Source organism: Strix aluco, chromosome 3 (genome assembly GCF_031877795.1).
Source record: "Strix aluco isolate bStrAlu1 chromosome 3, bStrAlu1.hap1, whole genome shotgun sequence".
Classification (NCBI taxonomy): domain Eukaryota; kingdom Metazoa; phylum Chordata; class Aves; order Strigiformes; family Strigidae; genus Strix; species Strix aluco.
Genome location: NC_133933.1, coordinates 95,967,136 through 95,986,572, shown reverse-complemented (window position 1 = coordinate 95,986,572; position 19,437 = coordinate 95,967,136). Strand labels below are relative to the sequence as shown.

The following is a 19,437-nucleotide window of genomic DNA, read 5'->3' as shown; positions in this document are numbered from 1 at the left end:
AAACCACAAGGTTTGAAGTGTGACCCTACAGAAGTCTGCTTCGGAATCTGAGAACTCATAATATGACTCTTGTAATAATTTAAATGAAGGTACAGATATGTTAACATATCAAAATTGGCTAGACAACAGTTATCAAACCACAGAAATGGTGTCAAGAATAGTAAAAACAGTGCTAATTTATCAAAAGGAAACCAACTGTGACTAAGTTGTTCCATTAGACTTCCCTATTCTGCTAACTCATAATGCATACTAATTTCCCCACCCTCAGATTATCACAACTTCAGTACAACACTACAGCCACTACATCAATAACTGGGGGAGGGGCAAAAGTTCCAAAGAAACTCCATACCTTGTTGATTAACTGTGGAAGATTTCACTTTGCGTTTGATTGGCTTCTCTTTCTCGGGATTTTCTCTTGTGGAGTTATTCCTAGTGTTATGACTGTAATCAGATTGACTAGGGATTGATACAATATTCTGGTTCTTGGAATGTTTGGTTGAATTCTCCAGTACTAGAAGGACAAAAAGAAAAAAGTATTAATCAAGTAGTTTATACCAAGTAGTTAATTATATCACGTAGTTTATATTCAATCTTATCTGGCTAAAAGGAAGTCATGTTCTACTACAAACAATTTGAATTAGTGATCTAGAAGTGAGAAAGCTTCCTGGATAAAACAACATAGCCTAACTTGTTCAGTTTTCCTCTGAAGAACCTCAAAGGCCCAGCAGCTTGAAAACAGAACAAGTCTTAACTAAGACAAATACGTTAGATTTCCAAAAAGCAAGTTTTATGTCTAAAAACATTCACAGCTTAAAAAAAAAAACACCAGAAAACCAACTTGCCTGACTTTCCTGACCCTGCAGTAGTATTAGGCTTTGTAATTAAAGGCTTTATTGTTAAAGGCTTTGCTGCTGAAGAAGTAGATGGTTGCTCTGTAACAGCCACATCTGTTATCCCCCTATTGCTTCTAGTCCGCACAAGGGAAGAGGCTTCAGCCGCTTTTCCATTCATCTGAGGTGGAGCATGTCTCAGTGCTGTTGACCGTGCAGGTGCAGAAGATGAAGACGTGGCAGAAGTTTCTGCCTTCAGCTGAGGTTTTATTAATCTCCTCTTCCTTTCAGGGCTGCAAAAAGAGTAACAATTTGTCTCCTGGATGGCCACTTTTTTATTTTACAGGAATAAATAAAATTAAATGCTAGTGTCTGAGATCGTGGGAGTAAAACAATCATCTCTGTATGAGGTATGTTAAAAACATGACATTTACTGTGGAAATTCATGTAGTTGTGAGCCTCTGAAAAGTGAATCTTTACAAGAGATGCTATAGTTATATGAGGAAGCATGATGCCATCACTATCCTAACGATGCTGTTTTACTGTACATGTTTAGCAGTTATTTGAATTTTAAGCACTTACACTAGGATAGCTCTAAGTAAAGTTTAAAACTCTTCCACATCATAGGGACTTGCATGTCAAAGCTATCATTCTGCAATATAGGGAATAGTAAAGGAAGTATTAAGAAAAAAAAAACCACACTAAGTTCTACTTTTAGGTATGTCAAACTTGCGGAGCATTTAAGGAACACCGTAAAGGAATTAATGTACCTGGATGCAACACTACTGGAAACCGAGCTGCTTCTACTTCTTTTTTTCCTTCGTTTCTTTATTGTATTTCTTTTATGAAAGCGCAGGGCAGATTTATAATCCGATAAAATAGAACTTATGTGTTCTTCAAAGAAAGCAGAAAGGCGTAAACTCATGCTGTAGATCTAAAAAAGAAAAGCCAGTAAACAAGCAAGTTGTATACTTTTCCAAAGCATCATTTTACTTATCATTGAACAATAGCTAGAAAGTTAAACTGATTAATATGAAAATGTTTTAAGGAAATTTACAGTCTGTCTCAACAAATTTACACTAATCCACATAGGTTTGCTTTAACTATTTTCATGTTTTTGAAAAGCGTATTACAACTGAAGATCACACAGAACAGGAGAAATTAGAAAAAACACCTTTGCAACTGCCTTTCCAGAATGCATCCCTTTCTAGCTTCAGCAAAAACCACAAAGAAATTCTTAATGGAATTTTACTGTATCATACCTAGGGTCAAGAAAACTAATTTCCTTCTGTATTAAGTTGTATCCTCATATCCTATATTTGAACATCAGTCTATTCCTCTTATGGATTAATTGATACTACCAGTGAGTTGGTCGCAACAGGTACAATAAATGTATTAGAATTATGTAGATGCGTATTTTTCTTCATAGTTGTTTGTTTGTTTGTTTTCTAGCCTTGGATGATTTACAGAGAGACCCAATCAAACTAAGTGTAGATGACAACCAATTATTTGAGCACAGTTGCTATTAATTCTAGAAACAAAAACCACAGACGTGAACTGTCTAGATACTTTAAGAGGGGACCCAGCACCTTCTTAGAATATGAAACACAAAGACAATATTAAACAGTTGCATACCTAATGACACACCAGACGAACTATCTGAGGGCCAGACTAAAAACAGTGTGACAGATGATACATGCATTACTGGAGACATCCGAAGAAATTTCATAAGAAAATATGTAAAAAACTATATAAACATGTACGTCTAATGCGCCAAGGAAAAAAAAAAAAGCTGACAGGTTTAGGTTTACTCTTCAAGTAAGCATCAGTGATGTAAAGATGCTAAAAATATAACTGAACGGCATCACCATTCAACAACTATGTGCTGCATACACTGAAAGTACATCGGTTCTGGAATATTAAAATTCTTGACATCAAAACCTTCCACTTCTAAGTAAAATAAAGAAGAACTACAAGTTTACTACTGTACCAGACTGTTTGGAAGAAACATGAAAAAATATGAAAATGTCAGAAGAATATGTGAAACCATGCATGTCAAGCATTTTCCTATCTTGGTTTGAGATCAAGAAGATAAAGAGAAACCACAAAAAGATTCAGACCTGCCCCAAAAGCCCTGCCCTTTGATGCAACTGAAAGACAAGAGACCAATTCTTAGGCAGCCCTAACAGTGAGCAGGATTGTCTATTACTGACTGAAGAGAGGTTAATCACTGATCAGTCCTTCCTGCTCATCACCTACTACGGAATTTGTCTCTGCATTTTAAGATAATAAAGTCCTTATGATTAATTTGCTATTTATAACAGCCAAACGTAAAAGCTAGTAATTCTAGCCTAATGCATATTAGTAGAAGAAAAACTATGCAGAAGGCTTGAACATGCCTACATACACATTTACAGTTTTCACTGCTAACAGATACTGCACCTACAAGTCAATCTGAGAAAATATATCATGTTTCTACAGATCTTTCCTTCAGTGTGGCTCTCTTTAGATCTACTTTCAAATACTTACTTTTGAAACACACCTGCAGAACATCAGAACTTCAGGCATTTAAACAGCATACATTCCTTTCCTTTAAATTACAAAGCTATGCTACCTTCTCAGAAATATTCATGTTTGAAGATCCGAAATAATTAAACTTGTTTTTAAAGTAATCAATTACACTGTCTCTCTGTTTTTCTGTCCTGTATTTTTCAGTTATAGGTATTCTTTCACACGACAACAAAAAAAGAAAGTCTTACCCTTGATCTTTTACTTGGTGTATAAGCCTTAGAATTGCTGAAAATAAGTCTCACATCTTTACATAATTCCATCGGTGACTCATAGTTACCAGCTTCCAGTGTTTCTCTAACAGTAGCAAAATCCATAGGAGTGTCAATAATATCTCTATAATCCTGTTCAGAAATAGCAAAGCAATATATTAAAGATTATTTTTTCCAAGTCTTAATGTATCATTTTCATTAGGGTGCATTTGATAAACCTGTTTAAACCAAATGCCCTCTTTATATAGGTATTAAAGACTGCTAAAGACATTTTGCTTCTTTCTACTCACACAATGTAACTCTTCACAGACATACTTGACAGGATCAAGGTTAGAAGTTAATTGATACAAGACTTAATTTTGTAAACAGATTTACTGAAATACAGTGCTCAAAATTTTGTGTCCTAAGGGTTGTATTACTGACACACTATCATAAAGATAACCATGATATAAAAGTGTGACCGTAAGCTTTCTGGGTGGCTTAACAGCTCAAACTTGGTACTAGGCCTAATACTGTTTTTACATATTAGCTTTAACAAAGTTTGAATATTTGAACCTGATCAGAGGCTTAGCACATCCCTGCTGAAACCTAAGCAGTTTCCCAAATGGAGATCTGACAATTTAGGAAAGTAGTATTAAAATAATGAAAACTCCACAGGCTTAAATAGGACCCTATTCAAGCCAACGACAAAACTTTTTCCCTAGGCTATGGAAGAAACAGAGGAATATCCACTACGACAAAAGGCTTAAATACCAAAATTAACCAAAAAGTTGACTTAATCCATCAGAGCAAACAGAACCTGTATGAGTGCTTCTGAACATTAAACAGGTTTGTGACACCAGGTAACAGAGCATTTCATGCCCAAGCCTAGCAAGGTGCTCTCTATCAGCTCATTTGAGGATCTTAAACACAAAGGGCCACTTGCAGTTGACCATGGCATAAAGTTTATGTTACTTCAAAAATTAGGTGCTCAATGGCTGCAGAAGCGTCAAGACAGACCTACTAGTGACTTCTGAAAGAGAAGCATTTCTTTTCTCTAATTGGGAGGATTAATTCCCCCCAAGTTAATCACCTCAGAGTGATTTTTTTGAAGAAAAACAAGATATGCTAAGAAGGAAAGCATGCAAAACCTTTGCTTTGTTACTTAAAGTAAAACTAGCCTAAAAGGCTATAAGAGGTCCAAGGCAACAAGACTTTTGTGTTAAAATATTCTGTAGTTACAAGTGGCTGCTCATGGCTATCAGAACTCCATTGTAATCACCCAAGCAGAAAGCAAAATTTGGGGAAGTCATTGTTACTACAGTTAATGGTTCACTACAGTTCTTCAGTGGGTACTTTTTCTGCATCAAGCCCAGATGACTGTATGAAAAGGACTTTTAGTTTTTATACTTCCAAGATGAAAACAAAAAATGATTCATGACAACATTTGTCACATGCAACAACCAAACACGTGCACTTCATATATGACCATTTTTCACTTGGGAAGATGCATCTTAACTGCAAAAGCTGTAGTTTACTTAACAACGTAGGTGTCCCTGAATATAAAACATTTTGCAACTTAAGTATTTAAGAGAGCAGAGAAGTACAGTTTCTTTTGAAATTGCTTTTAAAAGACAATAAACATTATCATCAGATGAGAACCAAGCACTGAAAAAAAATTGCTGTCAATAGAGCTGCCTGAAGTTTCAATTAAAAGAGTTGGAGAAATGGTCACAGTCAAATAAACCCCAAACCTAACAACTGGATTATAACCAGCCTTCCTGTTCTAAAATACTCACTGGATATTCAAGGAGATCCACTGGTTGTCGAAATGGTTCAGAGTCTTCGCACTGAAAAATGAGGTTCAGCAGCTCCTGGCATTGCTTCTTCCATGACTGAATGTCATATGACTGAGCTCTATTACGCAGCCGCCGCTTTGGCTGATGATCCTGAAATGACAATATTGTCTGGTACATATTAAATAAACTAGGTGTTTTTACAAAATCTAATGGAAGAAGTACCCTGCAGGATTCTAATTAATGAACTCATAACACGCAGCAGCACAGACAGAAATGCTTTTACACTGAACAGCTCAGTAGAACACATCACTTGAAGTTCAAAACTTTCCAAAAGCTGACATTACACAATAACAAAAACATTTTCTATTTTACATTTCTTTGCTTACAAATGCACTTCTAATTATTTGTAATGCTATAAATCATATTTTTAAAAAAATTTACCTTTCTTTTTCTAGTGGAAGTTCCTGGCACATTTGTATCTTTCTCTTCTTCCTTTGAGCAAGATAATGAGTCGCATAAAAAGGTTAAAAAAATATAAGCATATATGAGTAGATGAGTCCTTTTATACTTCACTTATAATTTGACTCCTTACAGTTCTATCCCTGTCCCTCTGGGAAACATTTCATGTGACTGTCAGTTTTGAGAACCTCTCAGAAGTCTAAGCACCATCTAAATTCTCCAGTAAACCATTAAGGCTCTCTGCACTAAAGGAGGAAAGGAGGCTGGGTTTTTACCCGGTTTCCCAGCTGACAAAAAGAAACATTTAATTTACAGAAAAGTATACCCCCCTCCCTTACAGTGACTGAAAACAGTACTTTTGTGTCGAGTAGGGGAGAAAACAGTGGTCCTGAAAACAATGCTAATGTCTAAGACACAACCACTTACCTCATCAGAGTCAGACAACACCTTCTTCTTCATGGCATTGTATAATGGAATTATGTCATAGCAACTCTGGTCTCTGTGTAAAAAGAAATACACACTAACATTTATTTTCCATCTTCACCTATGGAATCAACTGAATTCTGCCTAGGATAAGGAAAACATTTATGAAGCCATTCCCAAAGGAAACAATAAAGTGTTTAGTGCTATATGAATACTAAGAGGACTGCAGTAATAAGAAAAGCTAATCTTCTGCTCAAAAAGGTGTAAAATATTATCTGCACTCTGTAAAACATAGACTACTGAACAGTGTCAATGTTTTAAAATTAAAAATTTTCATCCTTTACCATGAATTTATTAGCATTCGAAAAATCTAATATTATACCACATAAAGGGCTTTGGGCCCCATCTAGCTTTGTAAGAAACACTACAGCGGATTTGGTGTACAAAAGTGCAATTTAATATATTAGCACCCACCGTGTAAGACATTTGAAACGCCGTATTTATTTGTGTAAGGACTAACACTCTTATTGTATAAACCTGCATAATTAAATCAGCAAAACAAACACCAATTTTCAATTTTTGTATAACATAGCAGACTTCTACACAAAAGAAAGCCCAAAGGTGTTCTACTATGTAGCAATACAAACCACCAGAAAAAAGGAGGAAACACTCAGCTACTCTACAATGGAATTGTAATCCATACTACTACAGGCTACTGTGATTATCACTAAAAGAGCTGGGGGAGAGGGTGGAAAAAAAACCTCAGCCAAGCACACCCCACCCCCTCCCATTTTCTGCTTTTTAAAAGACTTCAGTAACTTAAAGACTAAGCCTTAGATTCTCAGAGGCATCTAGATATTTCACTCTCATTAGAACCACGGGGTTTGCCTTCCATGATCGAGGCCTTCTACCCTAAAATTAGAACCCTAAAAAAAATGTCTGGGCTTTATATGCATTGCTAGTTCAGTTAAATGAATATATTAATAGACAAGCTATAGGCCATTCTTAAATAAGAATATCCATGTGTTGCACTAATTTAGCTAAGCCAATTAAAAACACATGCTTTGAAAAACCCTGAGCTGCTTAATTAGGAAAAACCATGTACGATAAAGATGTTAAAGAAAAAAAATTAGTAGCAGAGAAGCCTTTTAGATACGTATCTGTTCCTAAAGGTGTATTTCACCAAAATTTTTAACATCTGAAGCAGTTAAGTACTTTTTACTCTCCAGTCAATATCAGAAATCACTGGCACTGAAGATATCAAAGATTTATGCATGGAATCAAAGTCCTAGATTTCCAAACACATAATGCGATTCTAATGTTTTTAAGAACACATGAAATAAAGAAGAACAAGATTCAGTTTAACAGTGCGAAACTAAATCACTAACAATGTCATGATTATTGTTAAACTAATGAAGTGTACAAGCAAATCAAGCAGCGGACACACTCAGTAAGCTCTTCTTACAAACTTTAGGTCTGCAGATGTGTCAACTGAGAAATGTGAAACATTTCTCAAGAGTTTTTCTACAGGCAATAATAAAGAATGTTTGAAAGACAACTATTTCTATTGACTACAAAGCCTCCAATTTTTATTTTGCATATCAAACACCATTTTCCATCACATTATAAATGTAAAGACTTTAGAGTTAAATGCCCACAATTATGTTAACATACACAGTATTCAAACTCAAAATTAGAACTCCTAACCTACCTATAAATGTATCTCACTCCATGAAGATACTGAGACCCATTTTTATCATTTAGCTGAAAGTCTCTTGAAATAAAATGCCATGCCAGTCAATGTATTATAAGCCTTCATCCTGTTTTGCAAACTTACGTACTCTGTCAAGATAAGCTTTATTCTTTTCTGCCCCAACAGCAAACAACGGGGTTATTCAAGCTGCAGAACTATCTCACTTTAAAATTCAGATCTGAACAGGCTAAACACCTTGGTAAGAAATGGGAATAACAACAGACCTACTAAGCAACTCACTTTATGAAGTGTAACAGGAGATCTGTGACAAATTTGGCAGATTTGACAATAGGACTTCCAGGTTCATTAAATGTGCGAGTATTATGTTCTATGTACCGGACTTCCCACATTAATGAAGAAAGGCGCCTGTATGGGACAGGAGGGAAGAGAGGGGGAACAAAAAAAAAAAAAAAGACATACTTCATTTCTAGCAATGTATATGAAACAGGAGAAAAAGTCTTACAACCTTCTTCCAATATATTATCCCATTAACCATATTTTTACATTAAATCAGAAAACACACACACTTCAAGATGTTGCCCTATGTGACCAGCAGAAGGCAGCTTCCTCAGGCTTCCTGCTCTCATGTTATGTCCTGTGGCGATTTATACAAATGGCTTTAAGAATATACAGGTGAGAATCCCTAGGAAAATTCAGCTGTGATGCTTCAGCTTTTACTATTCCTTGATGATATACATAACCCACCCTGTATCACCCCTTAAGTCACAACTGAGGATTAAAAAAAAAGTAATAAAAATTAAAAGTATAAATTTTTCTGACAATGAACAGATTTCCTCACATAGCTCTGATTTAATGACCTAACTACAGAATAGACACATTATGAAAAACGATGCACAAAAGCAAAAATAACTGAAAAAATTAGATCCAAATCTAAAAAAAGACAGAATAAAAAAAAATAAAAAGAAAATACATACTATTTCAAATAAAAAGTCTGACAGCACAGAAGTTGTAAATACATACAATCTTCTATTTCCGTACTGGCAAAACATGATGAATACTGCACAAGTGTTTTGTAGAGTGAAGCGGGGGGATCATTCAGCATGTTTAGTGTAGCATAAGTGTTTAGATGCAATTTAATCATGTTTTATGGGTCCAGAATTTAGTTCTATACAATGCCAGCAGTGACTGGGAAGGTGATATTTTTTGTTTTGTTTTGCATTTTTGAGATACAGGCATGCTAAGTCTCCTGGTTCAGAAGAGAAAAACTATATTTTAAGGTAAAGCCTCACAAAAAGCTACCAAATCACCAGTGATCAGAACAACCCCTGCTGCAGAAGGTAAAGAAAAAAATTTCACTGGAAAGCACAACACAACATGGTTGTTCATTACCTAACCAGGCCATGGCAATACTACAAGCTAATAAAACCAGATTTACTGAAGAAGGTATGCTGATTACCAAAACTAACCGCTTACTCTTTTGACAAGAGAAACAAAATCCAGCAAGAAGTCCTTGCCACATCTGACTGCAAAGCAGTACATTAGAGAACTGAAAGTTGGATTACTTTATATCACACAATAAACATGCATTATCACATTACAATGCATAAAAACCAGGGTTTTTTTTTACAATGCATAAAAACCAGGGGTTTTTTTGAAAACAAAAAAGAAATTTTAATTTAGAATTCAATCTTCAGGTAGCACGCATAAAGTACTACAAATCATTTTTGAAATTCAGCCCAAAACAAAATGCTGTCCATGTTTAATCAAAACAAGCATTACAGGGACACTGATTTTCAAAACAAAAATATCCCAAGAACCAAAGGAAACAGAAGTAATTTAAAGGAGCATAATCCTACATAGATAATATTTACTGAAAAAAAATACAGAAATTGCAACCACAGTTTAGGAAAACATCAAAATAGTGTCAAAAAGTTAAAACTCTTTTTTGTTGCTGTCCAACAATTTAGAATTTCAAGGCCAATAATTTAAGAAACTATTTTCTGTGTAGTTTTTTAAGTAATAATGCAGGACACTTCTTTCTTTTAAAGCACATTAGGACAAAAACACGACATATTTCTAAGGTTTCTCTTACTAAAAACAGATTTTTTTTTTAAAAAAATGATAAGGTGGAAACTTAATCTTTTTGACTAAAAGTCATTTTACTGATGTAGTCTCTGGTCCTGCAATTTGAATCTCACATGGAACAAGTCATTTGCATAAGCAGAAATCTGAAAGTCACGTAATTCTAAAATACATTTTGGAGAAGACATGTTCAATCTTTTTAAATAAAGTTTTCTAAGTTTTAAAACGGAAACCTAGATCAAAGATAGAAGATGGGAGAAACAGAAAGCACACACCTGTACCCACCTCCTAGTTGGGTATTATAAGACAAAGAACTATGAAATACATGGTTGGCAGTATTTCACGGCAGGAACTAAGACTTGGATCTAACCTGTAAAATCTGCTTTCCAGTCTTTGTTTAATGGTACTGAGGTCTGTGGGGTATGCCACAACAGTGCAATACATTGGGTAAGCCTGAAGATCCACAGGTGCCACAAATGCAGAAGCAATATCTAAACAGAACAAAAAGAAAAAAAAAATTATATACACCATAAAAGTCCCTCAAGCAGTTTCAAGATTCACCTCCCACAACATATGCTATTTCTTCATGTTTGAAATGCACAGCACTTTCCCAAAAATAACAATAACTACTCTAGATATTCCAAACAATTTGTGTTATTCTACATATAAAAGTGCTTGCTTGGGTGTATGCTGTCAGTACAATCGCTGCAGCGTCTGCCCATTCTGTTGTGCATGAAGCACCACACTCCTCAGAAACATGACAAGCGCACGCAAAATATACACATTTGAAAAGTAGATTTAAATGTATAAATTATACATATATGAAGACATGCAATTCAGTATTGTTATTTACCACACAGGCTCATTTCATTTGGTTCTATATTGCCACTCTCCCATCTTCAAACAAAGCAATACATTAAACTCTTACCATAAAAGTTAGAGTACTATTTCAATCTCATTAAGATATGGGGAAAATCCACACTCAAAATAAAATACAAACATGATCTCCTGCCCCTACCTAACAGCAAAGAAGCCTTCTAAAACCAATCCACCGTAATGCTAGAAGACTGCCGAGCAATTTAAGTCTGTGCACCTACGCAAACTTGTTTTTTTCTCCTGTGCTTAGAATCATGAGTGCTTAGACACACCATTCTAATATTTTATACCTCTAGTGAAAATACTGTATACAAAAACATAAAAAACCCTTTATAAAGTCTCCCTCAAAAACAGAAAATAATGTTGTTGCTAAACAGACTGCTCTTCTTCTAAAAGCTGTTTACTTACTCTTAGGAATGTTCTAGCAACTGCTACTTTGTACCGACATGCACCACATATGCTACAGTTAAATCCCAAACTAAGCAGTATGCCATACACCACAATGCAAAATGTAAAGCCATTACTCTTAGATGACACAGTGAAAATAACGAAAATTCCCTTTCCTCACAAGTTTTTTTAATGTAATTCTGTCATTTGGATTACTACACTGTATGGATGTTTCCTTTCTTTTGGAAGCAAAGGGAAGCTTCTTACGAAGTATGTCACCAAAGAAGCCATAATGTGGGACATCTAGGTATCAGAAGTATTTCTGGAGTTAAGGGTTTTCTGGCTTTTTTGAAACATGTGTCTTACCTTGCATCAAGTTCAAAAAGATTATCTGGGACAACTTACATATTTCACCATTGTTACACCAAAAACTAAGACTGCTGACTTAACAGTTTGCTTATCACAAAACATACAGAAGACTTGTGGTTCAGCCTCTATTTCAATGATGGGTCTCCCCATCTCTGATCATGTAAATGTTGCAGTGATGTGTTAAACATTTTAACAATTACCTTTTCAGAAGAGGTAAAGAGTAATTGCTCTACAACCAAATAGCAACGGCTTTCCATCAGTTAATCACTCTTCCCTCAACATTCTGCACAACTAAGGCAATGTGGGAGAGAATTAGGAAAGGCTAATGCATGGGAAATCTACACAGAGGTATCCATTCTCTAACCATGTAAGTTTTTTCCCCCCCTATCTGCCCGTAATAGAGTTAATATTCTGTTCATAAAGTTTGCAATTTTAACCCCAACAAGAGATTCTGGTAGCTAAAGTAAAAAATAAAGTATGTGTTTTTAGCACGCAAAACCCAACCCCCTAGCAGGTCAAATTATCTCCCAAAAAACAATAGTTACCTTTGAAAACAGGAAAAATTTAAAAACGTGCAATGAGAAAGTTTGGTTCTGTTAATCAAGAAGTAAAAGCTGTATTTTATCACATTCATTTTGGTAATTTCTGTATACATAAGCGTAGCCTGAAAAACGTAACACAAAAACACTTCCCGTATTATTCAGGATTTACCTAGGGTCATAAGTTGGTTTATCCCTGCAATAATTCTGTCACACTCCTCATCTCGGGTCCTGGAACCCCACTCTCCATCCAGAGGTTTGTAAAGCAGCGTTCTACGTTCATCATCTGTTAAAGGAACACTAGTTCCCAGTTCTTCTGGAAATACAGCTAGAATGTAACATGAAAACTAAATAAAACAAATCTTTGTATCTTGTGTAATACATATACCTGTAATTCAAAGACATAACATCATTTTACTAACCAAAACAAATGCACAGTTCTTGATTTGCTCAAAGGCATTTTGAATCCGTCCAGTATTTAAATCCTTACAATGCAGTTTGGTCTACAAGTCCACCACAAAACAAAATTTATCCTCTTCCAAACAGCTAATTGTAGAATTTATTTTAGACCCAACCAACACACTCCTTTATCACAGTTAAACTTTATGTTTTGGTTTGGGGTTGGTTTTTTTTTAACCCAAAATTCCTGATAATAAAATGATTTTGGTAATGAACGGTCGAAGATTTTCAGGTGGAGTGTAAGATGACTGATGTTCACACTAAAACACTCTCCAAGTAGTGGTTTCACCTTGTCACAGTTTTGTGAGGTCAAATGCCAAAACCACAGCTCCTCAGCAAACAAATTATAAGTGCCATCACCCTAGCATTCTTGAGGACCCACCAACTTTGACAATTCATAATGTAACAGCAAGTTTTCAGAGTATGATGCAAAGTGCTCCTCTTCAACTTTCCCCCCCCCCCCCAAAGGAAGGTCTAATAGAAGTCAGTATTTGTGGATACAGCAAAAAAAAGTCAGATTCAGGTTTGGTTATCTTTTAATTAATTATTTTAGTCATGTTATCACTCTAACTTCTGTGTTTTACTTATGACGAAGAGGTACCCATTAAAATAAGGGTTGAATGGAAATGAAAAGCTGAAACGAACACATTCACAACTTAGAATCATAGAATCATAGAAACTTAAAAGAATTATTTATGGTTACTTATGAGTGACAATATTATCAAACACTTCTTAGAACACAAGGAAAAAATGCTGATTCTACTTCATTTTTTAATCAGACTTTTATGAAATCTTCAAACAAAACTTAAGTGAGGGAAGAAGAAATACTACATTCTTGTCTGTGAACAGTGCCCATGCTGTGCTGTCCACTCTGCAGCATGTCTTATCTGCCACATGTGCTGGGCCAGACAGGGAGCAAATCCTACTATTATCAAACTATCTCACAGGCACATGACTGCGTCTTCAATGCACTGAACATCTGCAGGCATGCTGACACGTCTCAGAGCAGCCGTTTTCCTCAAAGCTGACACAGGCCACAGGTTTATCTTTAATCCTCCCTAACTGTATAAAAAGTTAACTTTAACTGTACAACATCTGTTGTAAGTTTTTCTAACATTTCTATTTCCAACATACACTTCATTTGTCTAAGATGGTGGTATGTTTTTTTCTCAGTTCATTTATCTTGATCCGCTTTTAATTTAATAATTCATTTAAGGATGTTCTTCGAATGCAACTGGTTTGTGGGCCTTCCCCTCCACTCCCCGAAACAGGATTATTTAGGTAAAACCATATAACTTTTTTTTTCTTTAAATACACTCTTAAAGGAAATTGTATTATTAAGGTACCATACCATTACTTGGTATCAGCTCCATGTCCCACGGGCTCATCTTCTCAGTATCACCATTGTCCCAGCTTAAAAATAACCACATTTAAATTGTCTACTAATATTGCTTCAAGAACGTAATTATTTAATGTTTGTAACATAACTTATTTATATACCACAGAGTATTCTAATAAACTGGTACAGCGAGATGCATCACAATTTAACGAAAGCAAGTTGCTCAGTCAGTACTTCAAATGAAATAACTTAACCAAAATAAAAGATTAAAGATAAATTTGCTAACCAGACATTGTAGCACTGAAATAAGCTATCAGGATAATCAGGCTGAAGAGGTTCCTGGCTTTCAATTGTTCCAAACCACCAAGCATCATCTATCACTGACCTGAAACGATCACCTAGGTGAGAACACAAAACAATTTCATCAGTACAAGGCATCTTAGTCCTCCCAAGAAAAGCAGTTTTTAGATACTTTGGCTTGATCTTGATTACAGAAATCCTTTTGAACACTTACTTGTAGCATCAACAAGCAAACAAAAGTCATACTCAGTTTTTAAAAAAAATATTAAATTCTTTCTGAAGGCTACTTTTAAACAAAAATTAAAGTTAAAATGGCATTAAAAATTAATGATTTGCAAATCTGTCTACATATTCTGTATATATGAATGTATTTCTTAATTTCATATAAAAGGTAAGACATTTCAATGCTGTAACTTTTAAGACTCAAATCTACTTGTATTAAACACTACATGCTATCTTGAAATAACTGAGCACTGTGACACTTTCATCTGGGGAATATTTTACATGCTGCTGAGCTCCTCCTCCTTAGTTTCTGAAGTGCTTTTCCAGCTACCCAAATGTAACTCAGAGGTTCATTTCCTTTACTATGCAGGCAATCTGACTGATAAAAGAATAACATTTATTAAAGCTTCTTCAAAAGGTTAACAAAGTAATTTACTATGACTTGAAATGGTTTCACTAGTGCAAAGCATTTGCCTAGCTGAGAAAAAAGGTCAGAAGTGTTACTAAAAAAAAATTACATGTGAGAATGTGTATTACACACCATCATAAATTCTAACATTTTCTGTAACACATGCCACAGAATTTAGAAACAATTTTTAGTGAAGTATTCAGTTCATTCAGTACAAGAACAAATGTAATTTAAGTGAGATTCCAAGAACTGCACTGGTTTTTTTCCCATGGGATTTGAATATACACACTTTCTTAACTGCTGCAATGTTTGTTCTATTTCAATACATCCACGCTCTGCTCAAATGTTTGCTGCAGTTGTCTGAAATAATAGGAAGTAAATATATTCTCAAAAATGTTCCGCTTTTCTTATTGCACTTTTTTGATTTAATGGATTGCAAGTAATTCTAGGACAATTACAGAGCTTCCATTAATGGTCCTAATTGTGCTGAATGCAATAGAACCAAGTATACCAGAAATATCTGAAATGCAAAATCAAAAATGTAAATAAGCGCTGATGCTTTATTTTAAAAGAATACATTATTTTGATGAGCTCTTAAAAGTACACATGGCAAACCCTAGCAATCAGTTTTACAAAGAAACATGTGTAGGTACAACTCTGAGTGCCTTCATGGGGCTGAACATTAAGTGGATCAAAGCCACTTAAAGGAGTGTATACTGGCAGTTGCTTCTGATTTCTCAGGAGCCACAGCATTCCTATGGCCAGAATGCTAAAGCAAAAAACAACACAATAAAAAAACCCCCCACAAACCAAAACCCACACATGTTAGTGGTTCAAGAGATTGTTCTTGACTCGCTATTTTTCCATGTCCTCTTTGTTACCCCATCTATGTGGTCAGCAGACCAAAAATTCTTTTTAGAAGAAGGATTTAGCATAATTTTCCAGAATGGTGTATCATCAGATAACATTAGCTGAACGAAAATGTAAAATGTATGTTGAACTTAAAAGTGTCTGCTATGTAAGAGACAGGTGCACACCTGCCTAAGACATACAGCTAAAGCTGCAGGAATCCTACTGCAATAGCTTTTGGCCCAAGTATTAATCTTGTACTTAAACTGTAAGATGATAAAGATATGCAATAAATAGAATCTGAATAGAAATAAGAACCTGTCACATCTCAAACCTTACAACTTTGTTTTCTGAAAGGATTCAGACATTAATATACATTTAATATTAAAAAATATAAATATCATAAGCAAATACTGTTCCCTAAACCAAACAAAACCCAAAAACCAAAACCACACCACATAAACACTACCAAAAAAACTCCTCCAAAACACCAAGGACTGTTATTGGTTAAAAATACCAGGTTGTTGATGAAGAGCTATGGTGAAAGTTCAGAAGACTTGAGCACACCAGATAAATCTTGGGGATTTCAGATTCATGTGGTTAAATAGTCAGGAACAGTTTCACGTACAGTTCTAAGGCATTTTTCCTTATCCTGATAGAAAATATGATCTCCTTTCAAGGAATATGTTTATATTGTGTTCCACACTGCAACAAAACAGTGCATGATTTGTTCTGAGTACATAAGCATACACTAGTAAAATATCCAAAGTGTCAGTGTGAAGGAGCAGGGTAGCACTCTGGAAGGTTCCTCTAAGAGCCGTAAGAGTTTTAACAGCAGTGTCTTTGCTATCTCTGCTTCAGCATTCCATACGGTCTCAAAGAAGGAGACTATTTTACTATCCAAAAGAGGAACTGAAGAATAAACTCTAACACATGCTCATCAGAGTTACAAGCTGGTATTAGACACTACTGGCCTGGAACTCACATTATTTACACTGAAGACTTGATAGTTCTGGCACTTTCAGTACTTTTTAGGTAGCTCATTCTTTCCACACTGCAAGTTTCTAGGAATACAGTTGCCAGCATAGGAAGGAGACGCTACCTGCACTCACAGCCCTAAGAGCAGCAAGGGTTAACACTTCGAAGTCCCTCCTCTACTCCTGGATTTCTGTCTGGCTGACAGATGACCTTCTGGCTAGGTTGTTCACATACAAGGTATGGCAGTCATTCTTCTACTGCTGCTGTGATCTTGTGGGAAAACATGTATAGTAGGGCAGAGGAGGACAAGACCACAGATCCATAACCATCAGGAAAGAGCAAAGCTTGGTGACATATTAGTAGACGTTGACCAATCTCTTGTCTTAAGAGATCTCTAAATTGAAATAATCTTTAACATAACATAAAGTATGTGTCAAGTATGATCAACATTCTTCTCATACCAAATCCCACACTGAATCCAAAGTACGGCACTATTCTACCTACTAAGAATAAAAATTAACTCTATCCCAGCCGAAACCACGACAGTATGACATGATATGGAACTTACTAATATGGCATAATGTAATTTATACATCTACTGCTCAGGCACACATCCTAAGCAAGGACATGACGATGTACATCAAAGGACAGGAGATTAATTCATCTTTCCTGGCAGAAAAGTTAGTTGAGAAACAATAAAAAAAAAGAGCTTTTAACATCCAGCTGTGCCACTTTTTCAGGTTACTTTGCTACAATGAACTTAGAAGACAGCACTTTGAAAACAGCAAATACAGACTAAGGACGCAGTATCTTTGCAGAAACTTATGTTGTATCACTTGATCCTACATAGGCAGATACACCATCATGTTCTTGCATTAAAATCCTCCATTCTCCTATATGATATTTTTCCTAAAGTGGCAAGAAATGCTGGCAAGTCAGCTGTGTACATGCTAGCCATGGCTCCTGAATGGAAGAACTGCAGGAACTCAGTTAGAAATCACTGCTACTTTACAGAAAATGCGTTTAACATTGAGACCTGCTTTAAAAAAAAAAAAAAGGCAGCTATCAGTATTTCACTTTCGGGAGCATGTCACTTCACAGAATATGCTGAGATACTGGAAAGGACTTAATGGTGTCTATAATTCTGTAAACATGGTATCATATACAAATTTCTCTTAGGGGAACAGAGTTCATCCCGAGCTCTGAAGAATCAGTAACACTTTCTTGATCTTTTAAGTTTCAGAGACAATCTAAGGCTGTTCTTATGAATGATGACATATGTATTTCCTGACCTCCTGAAAAAAACAACACCTTAGGGGATCATTTTGCCATAATGCAGCTTTCTCTCCCCTCTAGTTAGATTTCGTTGTTGAAAGGTGATCTTTGTTATCATATGGAAAAGATGACTAAAAAAAAAGAGATCAGACTGGAGGACATGCCTGTCATGGACATTCTCCAGTATCCAACACTTTGAAATAACCAAGCACAGGCAAAGTAAAATGATTCCCACATCACACAACAGCAAATTATAACAATTATATACATTTCAATGAAGCTAAACCATATCAGGTTTAGAACAAAATTCAAACAAGTATAAAGAGATGGCAAGTGCATTCTCTTTGGACAATCTAGAGATCATAAATTTCAAATGGTGGAGAAGATGTTTCCATATTTCCAGCAGAAATTCCAGAAATTGAAAAAAAAAAAATTTTTAAAATAAATTCTAGTAGCAATGCAGTTGTAAGAAGGCCTCAAACCCAGAAGAACAAATAAGCAATATACAGGCTACAATAAGTTATCAGTTACCAATAAACACCATATTTCTAAAAAGTAGTCTTAATTCCTCTCTGCAAACACACAACTGAGATTTTCTTTGCACTTTCTTTTACAGATCACCTGCAGTATTTTGTTTGCTTCCTGTAGCTTCAGTCAAAGACAAAGTAGGACTCCACATCCAAATATGGACAGGGCTTATTCTCCAATTTCAGCACAGTATTTGGATTTATTTACCATAACCTACTTTTTAATAAGTTATCATGAAAATATGTAGACACTTAGAAAAACAAATAAACAAAACCATATAAAAAAAACTCCACATACAACTCACCTATATTCCATCGCCTATGTTTTGCATCATCAAACTGCTGCCTCAAAACTAGGAAATCTATGACATCTGGCATATCATGGTACCTAATTACAACAGAACATACAACTATTAAGCAATAAAATAGCAAAAGCATGAAGTAAAGCACTTACCTAAAAAATTAATAGTTTGAATTCAACACTTCAAAAGCTCAAGTCTCAACATTAATGGTCTTTTAACTTTCAACCTCATCCTCCCCCTCTCCCGCAAGGAAGCGCCCAATTCAAATATAATACTGCTTTACTTACTTCATGGTGAATGATCCTCCAGTTAGTTTACCCGTATCAGGGTCAAGAAAAGCAAGTTTAAGACAGCAGAGAGTAGGCAGTCCCACTTCATACTTAATCCCAACTATTTTCATCAGCTCTTGCTCCTGGAATAAATAAAGTGTTACGTACTACCACTGAAGTTGACTGTAATAACCTTCTGAAACATGAAAATATGGGTATACTAAAAAGACCAGATTTCTGCCAGAACATGTCAAAATCAAGTATCTGAAAT

General features: G+C 35.4%; 1 protein-coding gene across 5 annotated transcripts in view; it reads right to left on the bottom strand.

Moving 5' to 3' along the window:
• Positions 1–19,437, bottom strand: part of PHIP (PHIP subunit of CUL4-Ring ligase complex) — a 118,859-nt gene that overhangs the window by 7,791 nt on the left and 91,631 nt on the right. For 4 of the 5 annotated variants that reach the window (XM_074819715.1, XM_074819716.1, XM_074819718.1 and 1 more), the window contains 14 exons: positions 19,185–19,309; positions 18,901–18,983; positions 14,322–14,433; positions 14,048–14,109; positions 12,410–12,565; positions 10,437–10,557; positions 8,264–8,389; positions 6,274–6,346; positions 5,830–5,880; positions 5,389–5,538; positions 3,590–3,742; positions 1,601–1,764; positions 843–1,123; positions 350–511 (listed from right to left, as the gene is read on the bottom strand). In XM_074819715.1, coding sequence (XP_074675816.1) covers positions 350–511; positions 843–1,123; positions 1,601–1,764; positions 3,590–3,742; positions 5,389–5,538; positions 5,830–5,880; positions 6,274–6,346; positions 8,264–8,389; positions 10,437–10,557; positions 12,410–12,565; positions 14,048–14,109; positions 14,322–14,433; positions 18,901–18,983; positions 19,185–19,309 — 1,819 coding nt within the window. The remainder of the gene's footprint in view (positions 1–349; positions 512–842; positions 1,124–1,600; positions 1,765–3,589; positions 3,743–5,388; positions 5,539–5,829; positions 5,881–6,273; positions 6,347–8,263; positions 8,390–10,436; positions 10,558–12,409; positions 12,566–14,047; positions 14,110–14,321; positions 14,434–18,900; positions 18,984–19,184; positions 19,310–19,437) is intronic. The other variant, XM_074819717.1, reaches the window with a different exon arrangement.